The 20,028-nt window shown below is 39.5% G+C and overlaps 1 protein-coding gene across 1 annotated transcript in view; it reads right to left on the minus strand.

The window, feature by feature from the left end:
• jakmip1 (janus kinase and microtubule interacting protein 1) overlaps positions 1-20,028 on the minus strand; it is a 69,058-nt gene that overhangs the window by 5,289 nt on the left and 43,741 nt on the right. Inside the window, exons 3-13 of the mRNA XM_062044079.1 lie at positions 19,311-20,006; positions 18,581-18,979; positions 16,133-17,392; positions 14,466-14,552; positions 12,837-12,992; positions 10,283-10,399; positions 9,162-9,281; positions 9,035-9,091; positions 8,521-8,964; positions 2,314-2,529; positions 1,593-2,253 (exon numbers count right to left, since the gene is read on the minus strand). Coding sequence (XP_061900063.1) covers positions 1,593-2,253; positions 2,314-2,529; positions 8,521-8,964; positions 9,035-9,091; positions 9,162-9,281; positions 10,283-10,399; positions 12,837-12,992; positions 14,466-14,552; positions 16,133-17,392; positions 18,581-18,979; positions 19,311-20,006 — 4,213 coding nt within the window. The remainder of the gene's footprint in view (positions 1-1,592; positions 2,254-2,313; positions 2,530-8,520; positions 8,965-9,034; positions 9,092-9,161; positions 9,282-10,282; positions 10,400-12,836; positions 12,993-14,465; positions 14,553-16,132; positions 17,393-18,580; positions 18,980-19,310; positions 20,007-20,028) is intronic.

Below are 20,028 nucleotides of genomic sequence, written 5' to 3' on the forward strand. Positions count from 1 at the left end.
GATAGTAGGCTAATATAGCTAATATAGACACTTACATCATGTGTTGTCTTCATTATAACACTTATATAAGACTTTTAAAGTCATTTTGATAGTAGGCTAATATAGCTAATATAGACAATTACTTAATGTGTTGCCTTCATTATAACACTTATATAACACTTTTAAAGTCATTTTGATAGTAGGCTAATATAGCTAATATAGACACTTACATCATGTGTTGCCTTCATTATAACACTTATATAAGACTTTTAAAGTCATTTTGATAGTAGGCTAATATAGACACTTACATCATGTGTTGCCTTCATTATAACACTTATATAAGACTTTTAAAGTCATTTTGATAGTAGGCTAATATAGACAATTACATCATGTGTTGCCTTCATTATAACACTTATAAGACTTTTAAAGTCATTTTGATAGCAGATTAATATAGACACATCATGTGTTGCCTTCATTATAACACTACACTTATATAAGACTTTTAAAGTCATTTTGATAGTAGGCTAATATAGACAATTACATCATGTGTTGCCTTCATTATAACACTTATATAACACTTTTAAAGTCATTTTGATAGTAGGCTAATATAGCTAATATAGACACTTACATCATGTGTTGCCTTCATTATAACACTTATATAAGACTTTTAAAGTCATTTTGATAGTAGGCTAATATAGACACTTCCATCATGTGTTGCCTTCATTATAACACTTATATAACACTTTTAAAGTCATTTTGATAGTAGGCTAATATAGACACTTACATCATGCGTTGCCTTCATTATAACACTTATATAAGACTTTTAAAGTCATTTTGATAGTAGGCTAATATAGCTAATATAGACACTTACATCATGTGTTGTCTTCATTATAACACTTATATAAGACTTTTAAAGTCATTTTGATAGTAGGCTAATATAGCTAATATAGACAATTACTTAATGTGTTGCCTTCATTATAACACTTATATAACACTTTTAAAGTCATTTTGATAGTAGGCTAATATAGCTAATATAGACACTTACATCATGTGTTGCCTTCATTATAACACTTATATAAGACTTTTAAAGTCATTTTGATAGTAGGCTAATATAGACACTTACATCATGTGTTGCCTTCATTATAACACTTATATAAGACTTTTAAAGTCATTTTGATAGTAGGCTAATATAGACAATTACATCATGTGTTGCCTTCATTATAACACTTATAAGACTTTTAAAGTCATTTTGATAGCAGATTAATATAGACACATCATGTGTTGCCTTCATTATAACACTACACTTATATAAGACTTTTAAAGTCATTTTGATAGTAGGCTAATATAGACAATTACATCATGTGTTGCCTTCATTATAACACTTATATAAGACTTTTAAAGTCATTTTGATAGTAGGCTAATATAGACAATTACATCATGTGTTGACTACATTATAACACTTATATAAGGCTTTTAATTTTTTGCGGCTCCAGACAGATTTTTATTTTTGGTCCAATATGGCTCTTTCAACATTTTGGGTTGCTGACCCCTGGTCTGAGGTGTTTGCTCACAGTTACTCTGCAAATGAGGTCCAATAGGAGCGGCCATTTTACCTGCGCTGGGTCTTGAAGGTCTCATCTTGCCAGGAGCACTATGGGACCTTGTTGCAGACTTGGATGGTCTCTCAGGGAAGTGGAACGTAGTGATTTCGATGCTGTCCCGTGCAGAAGCAGCACCGTCCGGCTTTGATGTCATGCTGACATCGACGTCTTTGTGGACATTCTGTTTAATTGGGGCACTTGTGTCTGAGGCAGTGAAGTCAGTAGCTTTAAAGATTGCTGTCATTAAAGGAGATGTGGGTTCGGCATCAGCACTTTTCAGTTTCGGGGATGTTGGTACATTAGTGTCCCCGCCTGAGCTGGATTTGACTTTGCTTGATGAAGCGTTACGAAGGAACACGTTAGCAGAGAGCGAGGAAGGACTTTTAAAGTGATTGTTAGCCAACAAATGAGGTGTGAAGGGCTTATTAGTGCATCTTGCTGTGACTGCGTTAAAAAGCGCTGTTGGCTGATTTCTTCTAGCAACAGGTGTGTTTGTCAGTGCTAGAGGGGGCTTGGCCAGGCTTGAAGCTGTGCAGAATGGGAGAGGGCCACCAGGGGGAGCAGTGATACAGGCGGTCTGTAGCTTTGTCTGCGAGGATGGACTTGGGGATGCGGGAGCTGAGAATGAAAGACTCCCTCTGGACTCTTCTCCTCTCCCTCTTCTTACAGAAGCCTTGGAGACATGCACATGTATTTAGAAGTGAATACAACGTGAAGATTTTGTTGATCTTACCCGAGAGACACTCAACATGGTCTGCTGCAGTTGCTCATGCAGGTTGAGGATTTTCTCAGGACTGCTCAGCCTCCTCCTGACTGGGCTGACTGAGAGAGGAGGTGCAGGACTTCGGTGAGACCTGCTGGAGTCCGACACGTTGGATGACACTGGGGATGACGCCGGTCTTTTGTCCAGAGGAGACGTTTTTTCTGGTTCATCATCAGAGGGCTGCAGCTGTTAAGTAGAAGTCAAACAAAATACCTCAGTGTTTTACTAGTTAAAATTAAAAATAAAGCATAATTTCTAGGGGTGTAACGGTTCGTGTATTTGTATCGAACTGTTTTGGTACGGGGGTTCCGGTTCGGTTCGGAGGTGTACCGAACGAGTTTCCACACGGACATATTAAGTAGCGTAACGCACGTTGTGTAAACAATGCACACCGAAGCACAACACACGGCATGCTAGCAGCTAGCGGGCTAGGATAGACTGACCATACGTCCTCTTTTCACCGGACATGTCCTCTTTTGCGGAGCTGTCAGGGCAGAGTTTCTTAAATGCCTCAAATGTCCGGCATTTTGAGTTAGAGTTGTGTGTTTTTTCAATGTACGTTTAGGGTTAAGAAGGGGTTAAAAACAAAACAAATTGTGCGCGCAGCAGCATTGGTGAGGGAGGGGCAGAGACAGAGAGAGAGAGAGAGAGTTATGATAAACGCGCATGTGTCACCAGGCTCTGCTTTTTATCCATAGATTTATCACATTTAATGTTTTATTATCTATAGCAGGGGTGTCAAAAGTGTGCCTCGGAGGCCATTTACGGCCCACAGCTAATGTTTTAAAGGCCCACGGCACATTCTAAAAATACTATTAAAATAAACAAAAACATAACAAAAGTGAAATAAAAAAGCTTAAAGGTTAAATGTAATTTAGAAAAAGTTGCAATGTTGACTAATAAAACAAAGCTGTTTTTTTTCTTTTAAACTGTCATTGCTCAAAACATAATATTGAATCAAAATCAATGTTATTAAGAATTATTGACCTATCCAATGTTCTGATTACTTCACATCAAATATTCCACTAAGAAAAATATTTTTGGTGGAAGATTTTGCAAATTTGGTAAATAAATAACCCAAAATTTATATTTTGTTGTTTTCTTACTGTACCGAAAATGAACCGAACCGTGACCTCTAAACCGAGGTACGTACCGAACCGAAAATTATGTGTACTGTTACACCCCTAATAATTTCAGTACTCGGCAAAAAACGGCCAAGGGATATTAAACCTGACTTCTGTGTCACCAAGACAGGCTGCCGAGAAAACTGAAACAAAAGCTAACTTTAATGCTTCAATTAAAGACTCGCTAATTAGGTCAAAAACATTGGTAGTTATTTCACATTTAGCTAAGGTCAAATTATTTCCATTATACCTGACAAACTTGTCTGAATATAAAAACAAAAGACAAAAAGAAGACAAAATGAACCTATTCAAGCTATTGGTATTGTTGGCTGTGGTTGTAGGCAACCTCCTGATGTAGGTTTTTATTTCCTCCACAAGATGGCAGTAGCTGCATTTAAAGTATGAAGAGTGGTTTTATTTCTACTTGACCTCTGCATGCGTCTAGTATCTTAACTAACTGTTGGTGTGAAACTCTTAGGTGTTATTTGCTATATACCGTTTACAATAAAGTCAGCAGTAATGCTGGCTGAGCAGTTTGCTGTTAAGCGCACTCTCTCATTAACTAAAAAAACATTGTTTAAAATAAAAAGTTATTGAATTGTATGTAATTTCGGACAAGACAGCCTCAAATTATGGCATGCCTCCAATTAACTCTGCGTCCTCTTTGTATTTGGAGGTTCCATGCTATGCTAATGACAAATAATGGGAGAAGATTTTGGTGCAGGACCATTGAATTGTGTTTGGAGAAAACAATTTTGGGAAGCAAATACTTCATGCTTCAATTGTGCTGCTCAAAATGTATTTTGTACTGTAGCTGTTTTCTTAAGTAGCCCTTTCCTCAAAATTAAATCAGAGAGAAGCAAGGCATAAACGCAAACCACTCAATACAGCTGCAGGATTTTGAGAAAAAGCCTAATTGCGATTGTACTCTCCAAAATTCGATTTGCGATTTTTTTTAATTTATATTCCATACATATAAATGCATTAAAACTGCAAAAATAACGAGTGAAGGAAGACATGTTACTTTTAGACTGTCAATCAACGTATCCTTGTCTAAAGGTGCCACACATTAGAACAGGGGTCACCAACCTTTTTGAAAGCAAGAGCTACTTCTTGGGTAGTGATTAATGCGAAGGGCTACCAGTTTGATACACACTTCAATAAATTGCCAGAAATAGCCAATTTCCTCAATTTACCTTTAACTCTATGTTATTATTAATAATTAATGATATTTACACTTAATTGAAGGGTTTAAAAGAGGAGTAAACACAAAAAAAAATGACAATTAAATTTTGAAACATAGTTTATCTTCAATTTCGACTCTTTAAAATTCAAAATTCAACCGAAAAAAAGAAGAGAAAAACTAGCTAATTCGAATCTTTTTGAAAAAATTTAAAAAAGAATTTATGGAACATCATTAGTAATTTTTCCTGATAAAGATTACTTTTAGAATTTTGATGACATGTTTTAAATAGGTTAAAATCCAATCTGCACTTTGTTAGAATATATAACAAATTGGACCAAGCTATACTTCTAACAAAGACAAATCATTATTTCTTCTAGATTTTCCAGAACAACATTTTTAAAAGAAATTCCAAAGACTTTGAAATAAGATTTAAATTTGATTCTACAGATTTTCTAGATTTGCCAGAATATTTTTTTTGAATTTTAATCATAATAAGTTTGAAGAAATATTTCACAAATATTCTTCGTCGAAAAAACAGAAGCTAAAATGAAGAATTAAATTAAAATGTATTTATTATTCTTTACAATAAAAAAAATAAATTTACTTGAACATTGATTTAAATTGTCAGGAAAGAAGAGGAAGGAATTTAAAAGTTAAAAAGGTATATGTGTTTAAAAATCCTAAAATCATTTTTAAGGTTGTATTTTTTCTCTAAAATTGTCTTTTTGAAAGTTATAAGAAGCAAAGTAAAAAAATGAATGAATTTATTTAAACAAGTGAAGACCAAGTCTTTAAAATATTTTCTTGGATTTTCAAATTCTATTTGAGTTTTGTCTCTCTTAGAATTAAAAATGTCGGGCAAAGCGAGACCAGCTTGCTTGTAAATAAATAAAATTTAAAAAATAGAGGCAGCTCACTGGTAAGTGCTGCTATTTGAGCTATTTTTAGAACAGGCCAGCGGGCTACTCATCTGGTCCTTACGGGCTACCTGGTGCCCGCGGGCACCGCGTTGGTGACCCCTGCTTTAGAACAATATGCAACACATTTGGCTTCATGCAGACAGACTTGGAGCTTTTGTCTACATCACAGGTGTCAAACTCAAGGCCCGGGGCCCAGATCTGGCCCACGACATTTTATCTGGCCCGCAAACACCTGGAAATATGTGTCAATAAAGTACTTCATATTTTCTCACTAAATGTAATTTATTTTTTTCATTTTGACAGAAAAAATATATGTACTGCTTGAAATTGCATACCTTTTAAACTTTAATAGTATCCAATATTGCAAGAAATATTACAGTATATTATCATACTTTCCAAAAAACGTTTTGTCTGAATAAAAATAAATACAAATACTCAACTGTACAGCAAACTACCCATCAAATTTATCAAAATGACAATAAATCGTACGTTGTTCTTTACAGCATATTACTGTAAATTGAAAACAAAAATATTACTGTTTTTTGCGTTAAAATTCTGTTGACTGAGCTGCCAATTTCTGACTGTAAAATCTACAGTCAGTGTTACTGTTTTTCCATTTACCGTAAAAAACAACACTATTTTACAGTAACATTTTGTAAATGTAAAGTTTTTACTGTAAAATCGACAGCCTACTTAAAACAATTTATATAATTAATAATGAAATCCAGAAGCAAATTCATACTTTATTCACTGTTACAAGCGGCCCTCTGATGGCAGCCATAACTGCCATGTGGCCCTCAATGAACACCACTTTGACATCATGCTCTTAAAATGAAGAAATAATCAATTAAAACTATAAAGTTTGTATTATGTAGTGTAATTATAATATATAATAATAATACTAATTAAGTAACCATTTAAAAGGTTATATACATTTCTATTTGTCATTACCGTACAATTGTTTTCCATTGTACTGTAATTGGAAGGTAAACAACATATTTATTCGAAACAAATGAACAAAAAAATGAAATGGACTCTCACTTTTGTCAGTAAAATTTTGACTTAAATAAATACTGAATAACTTAAAGTGCTTTTTTTCCCACCTTGTTGTAAAAAGTAGGTCGGACGTTTTTTGTTTGTTGCAATCACGTGATCACGGCATTCTTGCTCGTTTCGTCTGTGTTGATGGGCTCATATTGCCTTTATATTTGAAGCTGAAATATTACCACAGCATTTGGCTTTGTAAACGTATTGTTGTCCTCCTAATTTGTGTTACTTTGCTGAACTTCTAACTGGCGCTCTGTCTGTGCACACTGAGACAAAGATTGAGAATGCCTAAAAAGAGGGCTCACTGCATTCAGTTAATTGACCTCCTAAGTAAATGCTCAGGTGCTGAGAGCGATGCACAGAGTGAGACCTCTTTTTCCCTGTTTGAAGCGAGGAAGAAATGCGAGGCTCAAAAATTCTGATTGGCAAACACGTCTGTCACAAAAACGGAGGAGAAAGATTTTTTTTTTAAAACTCAGCCTTTTGCAGTTACGTAATTACACTAATTAAAACCTCGCTGTCGATTCGATTAATCGTGCAGCTGTACCACTTAAAGGCCTACTGAAAGCCACTACTAGCGACCACGCAGTCTGATAGTTTATATATCAATGATGACATCTTAACATTGCAACACATGCCAATACGGCCGGGTTAACTTATAAAGTGACATTTTACATTTCCCGGGGAACTTCCGGTTGAAAAGGTCTATGTATGATGACGTATGCGCGTGACGTCAATGGTTGAAACGGAAGTATTGGGACACATTGTATCACAATACAAATAGCTCTGTTTTCATCGCAAAATTCCACGGTATTCTGGACATCTGTGTTGGTGAATCTTTTGCAATTTGTTTAATGAACAATGGAGACTGCAAAGAAGAAAGCTGTAGGTGGGATCGGTGTATTAGCGGCTGGCTGCAGCAACACAACCAGGAGGACTTTGAGTTGGATAGCAGACGCGCTATCCGACGCTAGCCGCCGACCGTATCGATGATCGGGTGAAGTCCTTCGTCGCGCCGTCGATCGTTGGAACGCAGGTGAGCACGGGTGTTGATGAGCAGATGAGGGCTGGCTGGCGTAGGTGGATAGCTAATGTTTTTATCATAGCTCTGACGAGGTCCCGTAGCTAAGTTAGCTTCAATGGCATCGTTAGCAACAGCATTGCTAGGCTTCGACAGGCGGCACAGCATTAACCGTGTGATTACAGGTCCAGTGTTTGGTTCGGTGTCTCCTGATAGTAGTATTGTTGATCTTCTGTCTATCCTTCCAGACAGGGGCTTATTTCTTTTGTTTCTATCTGCATTTAAGCATGATGCTATCACGTTAGCTCCGTAGCTAAAGAGCTTTGTCGATGTATTGTCGTGGAGATAAAAGTCACTGTGAATGTCCATTTCGCGTTCTCGACTCTCATTTTCAAGAGGATATAGTATCCCAGGTGGTTTAAAATACAAATCCGTGATCCACAATAGAAAAAGGAAAAGGTGTGGAATCCAATGAGCCCTTTTACTTAAGTTACGGTCAGAGCGAAAAAAGAAAGTCCTGCACTGCACTCTAGTCCTTCACTCTCCCGTTCCTCATCCACAAATCTTTCATCCTGGCTCAAATGACTGTAATGGGGTAATCGTTGCTTTCTCGGTCCGAATCGCTGCTGGTGTAAACAATGGGGAAATGTGAGGAGCCTTTCAACCTGTGACGTCACGCTACTTCCGGTACAGGCAAAGCTTTTTTTATCAGCAACCAAAAGTTGCGAACTTTATCGTTGATGTTCTCTACTAAATCCTTTCAGCAAAAATATGGCAATATCGCGAAATGATCAAGTATGACACATAGAATGGATCTGCTATCCCCGTTTAAATTTTAAAAAATCATTTCAGTAGGCCTTTAAAATTATTTTCACTCACCTGGGTTGTGTCAAGACTAAAAACTTCTTTCGGTTTTGGGTCAGGTGATGATGGCACCTTGATGTCCTCTTGCAGGGTTGGCACAGGTGAGATGGCAATTCTCTGTCTTAGAACAGCTGCTACACACATGGCATCAACAGTTTCTTTTCTTTTCTGGTCCGTGTGGAAATCATCTTGATGTTGCTGGTTTCCGGGGTCTGTGGCGCAAGTGTACTTTTGAAAATTGGAAATAAATCCTGTTGTCAGTCCTTGGTCTGGGTCCTTTGTAAAACCCGCATGTGTGAATGCAGCGGTGTACTGAAGCAGCACCGCGTCGGTGAGCAGTTGATTGACTTGCACGGTCAGCGTGGCGTCCACGGGGCCGTGCTCACGCAGGGCTCTCATTGTCTGCGCCAATAAGTTGTTTCTCTCCTGACACTTCAGCAGCAGAGAGGAGAGCTTGGCCTGTTATTGGACGACACATCTGTCAATCAAATCAAGAAATTCAGTGAAAGCTATGTCAGCATTTGCTCACCTTTAATGGAACTATATCCTTATCTGCAGAGCTCTTTGCTTTTAGGAGTGCGTCGTACTACAAAAAATAACAATATGAGGCAAAACACTCTGATCAGAAATGACAGCTGACGCACAACTTGACCCACCTTGGCTCGGATGTCGTTGTAACGTGTTCGGAGGGACACGAGAGCGCTCAGGTCGTCTTCGTTGTCACGCCCTTTTTTCAGGTTGATATACTCAGCATTCAGCTCATCTAGAGCCACCGTCTTTGGGGTTGCACATGCATCAAACATGACAGATTGGTCCAATCAGCAAGATCGGGAGTATTTTTATATATAATATAATGAATATTGAAATAGCAAACAAACTATTGATGTCAGACAATGTTGATCAAATGTTACCATTAACGGTTTAAATCTCTCACTAGATCAGGCCTGGGCAATTATTTTGACCCCTGGCCAAATTTAGAGAAAAAAAATGTGTCTGGGGGCCGGTATATCTATTTTTAGGAACACTAATACAAAACCTCACAAATAATGTCTGATTGAATGCTAAAAACGTTATGACAGACCGCCTTAAAAAACGGAATGGAATTTGACATTTTTTTACTGAATGAGACACCCAGAATGTACATGAAAATAAATGATGTGGGGTTTACAATATTAACTATGAAGCATAAAACACTGAATAATGAACATGAACATCACACCCCCTCTCGATCGACATATTTTACAATCAAGCGAAACGCAACAAAAATGCAACAAACACAGCGAAATATGAACACGAAGGGTAAAAAAAAGCCCACCTACAATCTTATACTCTAATCTGATATATCACTAAGCTGTAGAACTTTGTTGTAGAAATCTCCTTCCGCGTCTGGCCGATCTGGAAACACTGTGGAAACGCTCCCCACCCACACTGCTTGGTGCCTCGTCTGAGCTGCTGTCACTTACATTACCATAGTAACTAATTAGATGACCATAGTAACTAATTAGATTACCATAGTAACTAGTATATCATGCAAAAGGGAAGATTCCAACCATTGAAATACTTTGTATAGTTCAAGACTTCCGGTCATTTGAAAACATCACTGCACATCATAATGGCAGCTACACTTTACATCTTAAAGATCTAAAACAATTATTTGGGAATATCCAGCGGGCCAAATTGAAAAGCTTAACGGGCTGCATGCGGCCCCCGGGCCTTCATTTGCCCAGGTCTGCATTCAATCATCATATAGTGTATATTGTATGTCCTTCCTTATTACCTTGGCTTTCAGCTGTGCTGTGAGGATATTGTATTGCCCTTCAATGTCTGACTTCAGTGACAGAATGGTGGCCTTTTCCCTGGCTAGGACGTCCACTTTGCTCTGCAGCGCTTTAACCTGCAACCAACAAGCAATGTTTTGCACCGAAAGGCACCACATTTAATGAGCAATTTATGTATAAATTAGTGCTTCCAAATATATATATATATATATATATATATATATATATATATATATATATATATATATATATATATATATATATATATATATATATATATATATACATATATATATATATATATATACATATATATATATATATATATACATATATATATATATATATATATATATATTATATATATATATATATATATATATATATATATACATATATATATATATATATATATATATATATATATATATATATATATATATATATATACATATATATATATATATATATATATATATATATATATATATATATATATATACATACATACATACATACATATATATATATATATATACATATATATATATATACATATATATATATATATACATATATATATATATACATATATATATATATATATATATATATATATATATATATATATTTTTTTTTTTTTTTTTTTTAAATCAGATTAATCACACTTCTTTTGAATTTGGATTATTCATGATTAATTACAGGTTATTATTTAGTCAAATTAACTTGCAATGTTTGTACACAAATGCATTTTTTATGCCAGAATGTCATCCAGCAACAATCATTTAAAATGTTCTAATTGAATGCACGTCATTTATTTGCTAAAAATGTTGAAACTGTTTTATCTAACGTCCAGTCAGGGTGTATTTTGAAGGGGAATTTCCTAGCGAGCACATTAGCCAGAGTCTCCTCACTCATCTTTGCACTGATGTATGGATGCATTGACCTGATCACTGACCGTATAGCCACCTTTCAGTAGCCATCTAAGTTCTAAAAAATTATAATGTAATGATAATAATAATCTGTATATTATACACGTGATTAACGCGAAAAAATATTGTGATTAATCACATGAGTTAATTTATTATTTTTAACAACCGTAGTATAAATTTATTTTAATAGTATACGGGTAAAACTAAAAATATTACAATAATGTGCAAAAGTCCATTCATTTTAGCAACTTCAAATGTGTACCTATTATGTGATTTAAACTCATTACAATTAGGGTTGTCCCGATACCAATAATTTAGTACTGTTACCAAAATGTGTACCGATACTTTTCTATACTTTTCCAAACAAAGGAAACTACGAAAAACGTCACTATTGCCTTTATTTTAACATAATATCTTACACTACATTAAACACTCACAGTCAAAGAACAATTTCACAAGGTTAAAATATAAATTAAAAAGGCATTGAAAAGGCATCGACCCTGAAGGGAACGTCTTCCCTGTGCTCCTCGACTACAGTCTGCACCGGACCGAACAGCAGGACAGGTGTAACAACTACATTATTACCTGTCACTTTTTTTTAACTTAATGTGCAGATCTGAATGCTTATTATTTAAATGTTTACCTAAGTTTGAAGCAAAGGTGCTAATACTAATCGCCACATTTGGCGAGGCGTGTTTTAAAGCAGCTGTTGTGAGAGTAGCGTATGTGTGTGTGTGTGTGCCCCTTTAAGAATGGCAGTTTGTGGGGTGAGTGTGAGTAAGTGAGTGGGCAAGTTAGGAGAGGTAGAGCTGGCATGTGCAGGAGTGGCAATAGCATGGTGGATGTTCAGTTGTGCCCTGTGGAAATGATAAATAAAGTGACCACGTAGAAACTAATCGACTGCCTCGTCATTCGGACCCATTGTGAAGTGAAAGGTCTCCCCTGCTCTCCTCGACTACGGTCTGGGAGCCGACAAGCAGGAAAGGTGTAAAACAGTACTTGCAGCGCGGTACCTCCCTGTTTAAAGTGTCACCTTTATTGTTAGTTTTGAAGCCCAAATACCTCCATATTGTACTTCACCACCTCTTTATTAACCAGCAGTTTTGTAGTTTTTTGCCATTTTTTCTCTCCAAGATGTTATTACTTGTATGCACTTTGTGTGTGCGTGTTGACACACAACATCATGCGCCTCAGCTCTGTAGTCACCGCCACACAGCGGCACTTCGATGAAAGAGCGGTACGGGTACTTTTCAAAGATAGCATAGTACCGATTTCAATTGATTCGTAACGTGATACTTTATTAGTACCGGTATACCGTACAACATTAATTACAACACAAGTGAGATATGTTTTTGTTATCATTTTAATGATCTCAGCTTATCTCAGCTTATAGTTTTTTAACACACAACATTTTCTGAGATTTTCATTTCAAGGTTTTCGTAAGCTCCAAACCATAATCATCAAAATGATATCCAAAGAAGGCTTGAAATATCTAGGATTGCATGTTATCAGCCTGTGTCATATATTAGTTTTAACTTGTAAATCTAATTACTGGAATAAACCAACTTTGCACGATATTCTAGTTTTTGGAATGTCACCTGTAGTATAGCGGTCTGGGTACCTGTGTGGTGAGGTGGCCATTCTCCATGCTGATGTCTTCTGTTTGCGCCATTAAATGGGTCAGCCTCTCCACCTCGTCAACTGCCTGAGCTGCTTTCCTCTCTGCATCCTGCCTGGTGGCTTCTGCTTGACTCAGCTGCCTGTGTAGATCTGCAGTCTGCACACACCAACACAGAGCTTAAAAGTGTAGTACTGCAGCGCAACATAAAACCTCAACAACCAAATTTAAATAGCGTACAAAACAGGGATATTCAACTCAATTGTTTTGGGGGCCACATTACCAGAAAGTTAAGGACCATGGGCCTGAAGTTCTCCCTTCATTATGAATCTTATTTTGTATATTCCGGAGAACCAGCCTCCACGACAGTAGACATTTGATATTGGTCTATTTATTTTCTCAGAGTTACAGGTTGCTGTTTTTAAGGATCTTCTGCAAAAAAGCTTGTCAAAGATCGTACCGCATATATGGCAGCATTCTAGTGTTTTAAGAATCTAAGTCACTCACATTTTATTTTTAGATTGAATCCACAGGCCATTTATTTATTTTACTAGTTGAACAGCCAAAATGATGAAATAGAGAGGACCTAAAATGGAACCTTGAGGAACACCTCAGTTATGCAAATCACAAGTTTGGAACTCAGTGTTCTATGTTTGCTATAGCAAGGTCAACATGTCAATGTAAGGATCTGTTCCACTATATATCCTCGAGTATTTTTAGGAATTTGCTTCAAAAATATTTGTCTCCCAAGTTTTGAAATGAACTCATGGGACAGTTTTGTTGTCATTCCCTGGTCACGTTTGGCCCTTGGGCTGCCAGCTGAGTAGCCCTAATAAACAGTCACATTTGGCCCTTGGACTGCCAGCTGAGTAGCCCTAATAAACAGTCACGTTTGGCCATTGGGCTGCCAGCTGAGTAGCCCTAATAAACAGTCACGTTTGGCCCTTGGGCTGCCAGCTGAGTAGCCCTAATATACAGTCACGTGTGGCCCTTGGACTGCCAGCTGAGTAGCCCTAATAAACAGTCACGTTTGGCCCTTGGACTGCCAGCTGAGTAGCCCTAATAAACAGTCACGTTGGCCCTTGGACTGCCAGCTGAGTAGCCCTAATAAACAGTCACGTTTGGCCCTTGGACTGCCAGCTGAGTAGCCCTAATAAACAGTCACGTTTGGCCCTTGGACTGCCAGCTGAGTAGCCCTAATAAACAGTCACGTTTGGCCCTTGGGCTGCCAGCTGAGTAGCCCTAATAAACAGTCACGTTTGGCCCTTGGGCTGCCAGCTGAGTAGCCCTAATAAACAGTCACGTTTGGCCTTTGGGCTGCCAGCTGAGTAGCCCTAATAAACAGTCACGTTTGGCCTTTGGACTGCCAGCTGAGTAGCCCTAATAAACAGTCACGTTTGGCCCTTGGGCTGCCAGCTGAGTAGCCCTAATAAACAGTCACGTTTGGCCCTTGGACTGCCAGCTGAGTAGCCCTAATAAACAGTCACGTTTGGCCCTTGGACTGCCAGCTGAGTAGCCCTAATAAACAGTCACGTTTGGCCCTTGGGCTGCCAGCTGAGTAGCCCTAATAAACAGTCACGTTTGGCCCTTGGACTGCCAGCTGAGTAGCCCTAATAAACAGTATAAACTGACCTCTTTGTGTCTTTTTGACAATTCTTCTTGTGACTTCTGGAGTTCTTCTGTCAAAACCTTGACCTCGCTCACCAGGTTACTTTGCTCCTGTAATGATTGGAAACATCTAGCGTGAGAATTGGTGCCTTATTAGTCTATATCAGGGGTGCCCATCACGCCGATCACGAGCTAGCGGTCGATGGCGGAGGGTGTGTCCGTCGATCGCCAGGCAGGCAATAAAAAAAATAGACCTAAAAATTAGTGATCATCAATCTTCACCAAGACGTCATGACTACCATCCATCCATCCATCTATCTTCTTCCGCTTATCCGAAGTCGGGTCGTGGGGGCAGCAGCCTAAGCAGGAAAGCCCAGACTTCCCTCTCCCCAGCCACTTCGTCCAGCTCCTCCCGGGGGATCCCGAGGCGTTCCCAGGCCAGCCGGGAGAGATAGTCTTCCCAACGTGTCCTGGGTCTTCCCCGTGGCCTCCTACCGGTCGGACGTGCCCTAAACATCTCCCTAGGGAGGCGTTCGGGTGCCCGAACCACCTCATCTGGCTCCTCTCCATGTGGAGGAGCAGCAGCTTTACTTTGAGCTCCTCCCGGATGACAGAGCTTCTCACCCTATCTCTAAGGGAAAGACCCGCCACCCAGCAGAGGAAACTCATTTGGGCCGCTTGTACCCGTGATCTTGTCCTTTCGGTCATAACCCAAAGCTCATGACCATAGGTGAGGATGGGAACGTAGATCAACCGGTAAATCGAGAGCTTTGCCTTCCGGCTCAGCTCCTTCTTCACCACAACGCATCGATACAGCGTCCGCATTACTGAAGACGCCACACCGATCCGCCTGTCGATCTCATGACTACCATGAATTGATTAACGTGGACCCCGACTTAAACAAGTTGAAAAACATATTCAGGTGTTACCATTTAGTGGTCCATTGTATGGAATATGTACTGTACTGTGCAATCTACTAAAAAGTTTCAATCAATCAATCAAAGTCACTTGATTGACATTCGCAGCACCCGAGGGCCTTGTGAGATGACGCTGGCTGCTGCTAGATCATTATTAAGAAAAAATGACCGACAGGAAGGCGAGAAACACTTTTTATTTCACCAGACTCTCGCGCCGTACCTGCCGTCAAAACTCTAAAGACCGACTGCACAGTTCCTGTCTTCACAATAAAAGCCCTGCTTCATCCTGCCTGCTCTAACAAAGTCAGAGCCTCAGAAAGCTAGCGTGCACAAGCTAGCAAGCTACGGAGTTTGCCGCCAATGTATTTCTTGTAAAGTGTATAAAAAGGAGTATGGAAGCTGGAAAAATAAGATGGCAAAAAGCAAGCACTTTCATGTGGTATTGGACAGAAAGGAGGACTTTTTTTCGCCTCCATTCAAAAAAGGGGACCTTATCATCACTACTGTCTGATTCCTATCAATGCAAGTCATCACAATCAGGTTATACACCAACTTATATTCTTGTCTTCATGAAAGAAAGGAATGTGTTAAACATGTTTGTATTATCATTAAACACCTTTAACTTGTGAACTAAAAGGTCTCTTTCATAAATTTATAAATATAAATGATATATATGAATGAGGTAGATCACCTCCACTTGGTCAATTGAAAAGTAGCTCGCCTGCAGAAAAGGTATGGGCACCCCTGAAGTTTAAATTAAATGTGTCTTGGTACCTGCACCGTGTTTCCATTGAAGCTTCTTGTCACATGTTGTCTATTTTCCTGCCCAGTCACTCCGTAGTTGGTTTTATTCTCTTGTGTCGGTCTGGGTTGATCAATTCTTTCTCCTCTTGAAGCTTCGAGTGATTGCATCGTCTGCGCTTCCTCCAGTTTTAAGCACCCGACTGAATGTTCACTTCGGACTTTCTCATCTTTCAAAGTGCTAATTGACTTTAGCAGCCTGTCACGGTCTTGTTGCAAATTCCAGAGCGGTGGAGGCTGATCTGTCAACTCGTTCAGACGCTTGAGGGAATCGGTCAGATTCAATGTCTCCACTGTCCAAGTGAGAACGCTCTGACTCGACTCTTGTACCGACTCTCCAAAGTGATTGGTCGCCTCTTTTCCACTTAGGAGCGATTCTAACAGTTTCTCCTTTTCTCTTTCAAGGGCCGGAAAACACTCCATGAGTTTCTTCTTCGCTTCTTTTAGCTCATTTACGGATTTGAACAGGCAAGCTTTCTCATCCTTCACCCCACTGACTTCCCTGATTAGATGCTCCCGCTCCTGCTTCAGGCCGTGTAAAGCGCGACAGAGCCCGTCTTTCTCCTCTTTCAGCGCCCAGACTGTCCGAGTTAAAAGCTGTTTCTCTTCAGTTTGTGTTTGGACTGACAGAGAGACTTCTTCTTCTTGTCGTCGGAGTGAAAACACAGAGGAGGTCAGCTCCTCCTGCTCTACTCTTAGGCTCTGCAGGTCTTGTTGGCAAACAGGCTTTAAAAATGTGGTCATATCATCTACTTGTTGGCTTGATGTCAATTGAGGTAGTTGGTTCTCACTCTGCACTAAACACTCCGCTGGTTTGTTCTCTTGACATCTCCCTGAAACTGTGGCTGGATTCTGACCTCCACACTTTATGTTCTTCTGTTCACTCCGCTCCGCCCTGTCTTCTTCTAGCTTCTGCTGCAGCTCCAAGATAGTATTTAGATCATCTTCGGTCTTCTTGGTGAGTTCCGTGACCAGGCAACCTTGCTCTTCCTTCTCCTGCTCCAGCTTGGCTTTGTCTTCCTCCAGACATAAAACATGCGCCCTCAGCTGAGACCGCTCGCGCTTTATGTCTTCCTCATTCAGCTCAATGTGAGCCAGTAGCTCCTGGATCCGGACAGCCAGGGCACGGTTCTCCTGATTTAGAGCCTGGAGAAGATCGCTGTCGGTGATGTTATCTTGGACAGGCGACGACTGGCAGGCATCATCTCCATCATTGGCTGATGTTGTGCTAACCTTAAAAGAAAAATATAGAACTGAGTTAGCTACGTTTCTTAAAGATACCCCATAAAGGAAAAATGTACAAACCCAAAAACAGTGAAGTTGTCACGTTGTGTAAATGGTAAATAAAAACAGAATACAATGATTTGCAAATCCTTTTCAACTTATATTCAATTGAATAGACTGCAAAGACAAGATACTTTTTTTTTTTTGGATACTTAACGTTCCAACTGGTAAAATGTGTTATTTTTTGCAAATATGAGCTCATTTGGAATTTGATGCCTGCAACATGTTTCAAAAAAGCTGGCACAAGTGGCAAAAAATGACTGAGAAAAATGATTTGGGAATGTCCGGCGGGCCAGATTGAAAAGCTTAACAGGCCGCAAGCGGCCCCCGGGCCTTCATTTTCCCGGGGTCTGCTCTAGGGGGTACTTGCGGCCCAACAATGGGCCCTATGGTTAAGAAACACTGATGTAGTATAGAAGGAAGTGTTTTCAAATGTAGAAAAAAAAAATCACACAGACCCCTTTAAAGCTGCAGATACACAAAATGTTGAGTTACTACCATATTTTTCGGAGTATAAGTCGCTCCGGAGTATAAGTCGCACCGGCCAAAAATGCATAATAAAGAAGGAAAAAAACATATATAAGTCGCACTGGAGTATAAGTCGCATTTTTTGGGGAAATGTATTTGATAAAAGCCAACAGCAAGAATAGACATTTGAAAGGCAATTTAAAATGTCTAAAGAATAGTGAACAACAGGCTGAATAAGTGTACGTTATATGAGGCATAAATAACCAACTGCTATGTTAACGTAACATATTATGGTAAGAGTCATTCAAATAACTATAACATATAGAACATGCTATACGTTTACCAAACAATCTAATCGCTAAATCCCATGAAATCTTATACGTCTAGTCTCTTACGTGAATGACATCAATAATATTATAATGTGTTAATCATTTCACACATAAGTCGCTCCTGAGTATAAGTCGCACCTCTGGCCAAACTATGAAAAAAACTGCCACTTATAGTCCAAAAAATACGGTAATAGGTTTTACTAAAAGCACTTTTAAATTGTGTTAATTTCAGCATTAAGGCTAGATTTTGGGCAATACACTATAGTGGGACTTAAAATTGGTGAGAAATAGTATAATATGGGACCTGTAAGTTGATCAATAGACATGTGACATAGCGTACCTTTTGCATTAACTTCTCTTCGGCTTGACTCCGCAGCAGCAATTTCAGTTGATCATTCTCCTGAGCCATCACTTGCAGCTGCTCCTTCGAGTGTTGCAGGGTGGCCTCCAGACGCTCATATTGCTCTTTGAGACCCTCAATGTCCCCACCGAATCCCAAGCTCCTGTACGCCTCCCTCAGGGCATCAGATTCCTCGCTGGGCATTTCCTCCACATTGAAGTCCCTTGTAGAGCCCCAGTCATCTAGTGACTGGAGACGAAGGCGAGGAAAAGAGCACATTTTAGATGAACGCTGAGATCCGTGTTTGGCACTAAGGATCGGAGCTGGTTGGCCAAGCTTTGTGCTCCCTGCTGCCGCCTGGTGCTGATCAACTGGAACTGCATCCTTCTCATTCAGCACCTTGGGAGTAAAACAAAGATTATAAAAGCAAAATGTGATTTAGTAGGCAAAAAATGTACTATTTTGAATGCAACACAATGAGATTAGTTGTATATCTTCGCAGAATAGTAAACAACGAGAGCAGCTTTAGCAAAGACATATAGTAAAGTACTGCACACAGACTTAAATAAGCATTTAGAACAGTGGTTATGTAATGCAGTACCCAATACTCAGAGAATAAAAACACATTTTGTAAAAATGTTTTTCCACCTAAAAACCAGGGATTCCCCATCACTAATAACTCTCATTCCAAGCTGAACCACGCTTGTTTCAGTCCTAGAAGAAGTCTCACCTTTTCAGGGCTTTCTTCTGAATGATGTCCATTGGGAGTTGGTTTAGTTGGACTCCTAAGGTCACGCTGAAGCTCTCCTATCTCCTTGACAAGGATGCTTTCAGACACCTTCAGCTGTTGTATCTCCTCCTCCATCTCCTCCACCTTGCAGCACAGCAACTGACGGCTCTCTTGAGCTTCCTGGAGCTGCTCCGTTAGCCTCCGCCGCTCGGACACTCCGCTTCCCTCTCTCTCCAGCAGCACCTTGAGATCCTCCTGCAGGTTCACGATGAAACCTTGCAGCTTCACATTGTTGTCTACGTTCCTTTCTTTGTCCTCACGTGCTCCGTCTCCTTGGGCTCCTACGTTTAGCTGCCTCCTGCCTTGATTTCTCTCCTCTTCTCCTTCACCTTCTCCTCTAGCGCCAGGTAGCCTCTCATGCTCCTTCCAGTGCGTTTCCCTCCTGGCTGTAATTCTCACCGCACTTAACGTGGCCACATCGGTGGCGGCGCTCACGGTCACATCCAGGAGCTGCTTCTCTAGCGTGTAAACGCGCTTCTGTAGACTCTCCTCTCTGTCCCTCGCCAGGCTCACCTTGTGTTGGAGTTGCGCTTTAAAGTTGTCAAAGTACCGGGACTGGCGACACATCTCGTCCTCTTTGGCCTTCAGCTGCCTCTGAGAGCGCTGCAGTCGCTCTCGCCACACATCGTCCCGAGTCTGAGTAGGACAAAATATTGTT

This window comes from Entelurus aequoreus, linkage group LG04 (genome assembly GCF_033978785.1).
Source record: "Entelurus aequoreus isolate RoL-2023_Sb linkage group LG04, RoL_Eaeq_v1.1, whole genome shotgun sequence".
In the NCBI taxonomy this organism is placed as follows: Eukaryota; Metazoa; Chordata; class Actinopteri; order Syngnathiformes; family Syngnathidae; genus Entelurus; species Entelurus aequoreus.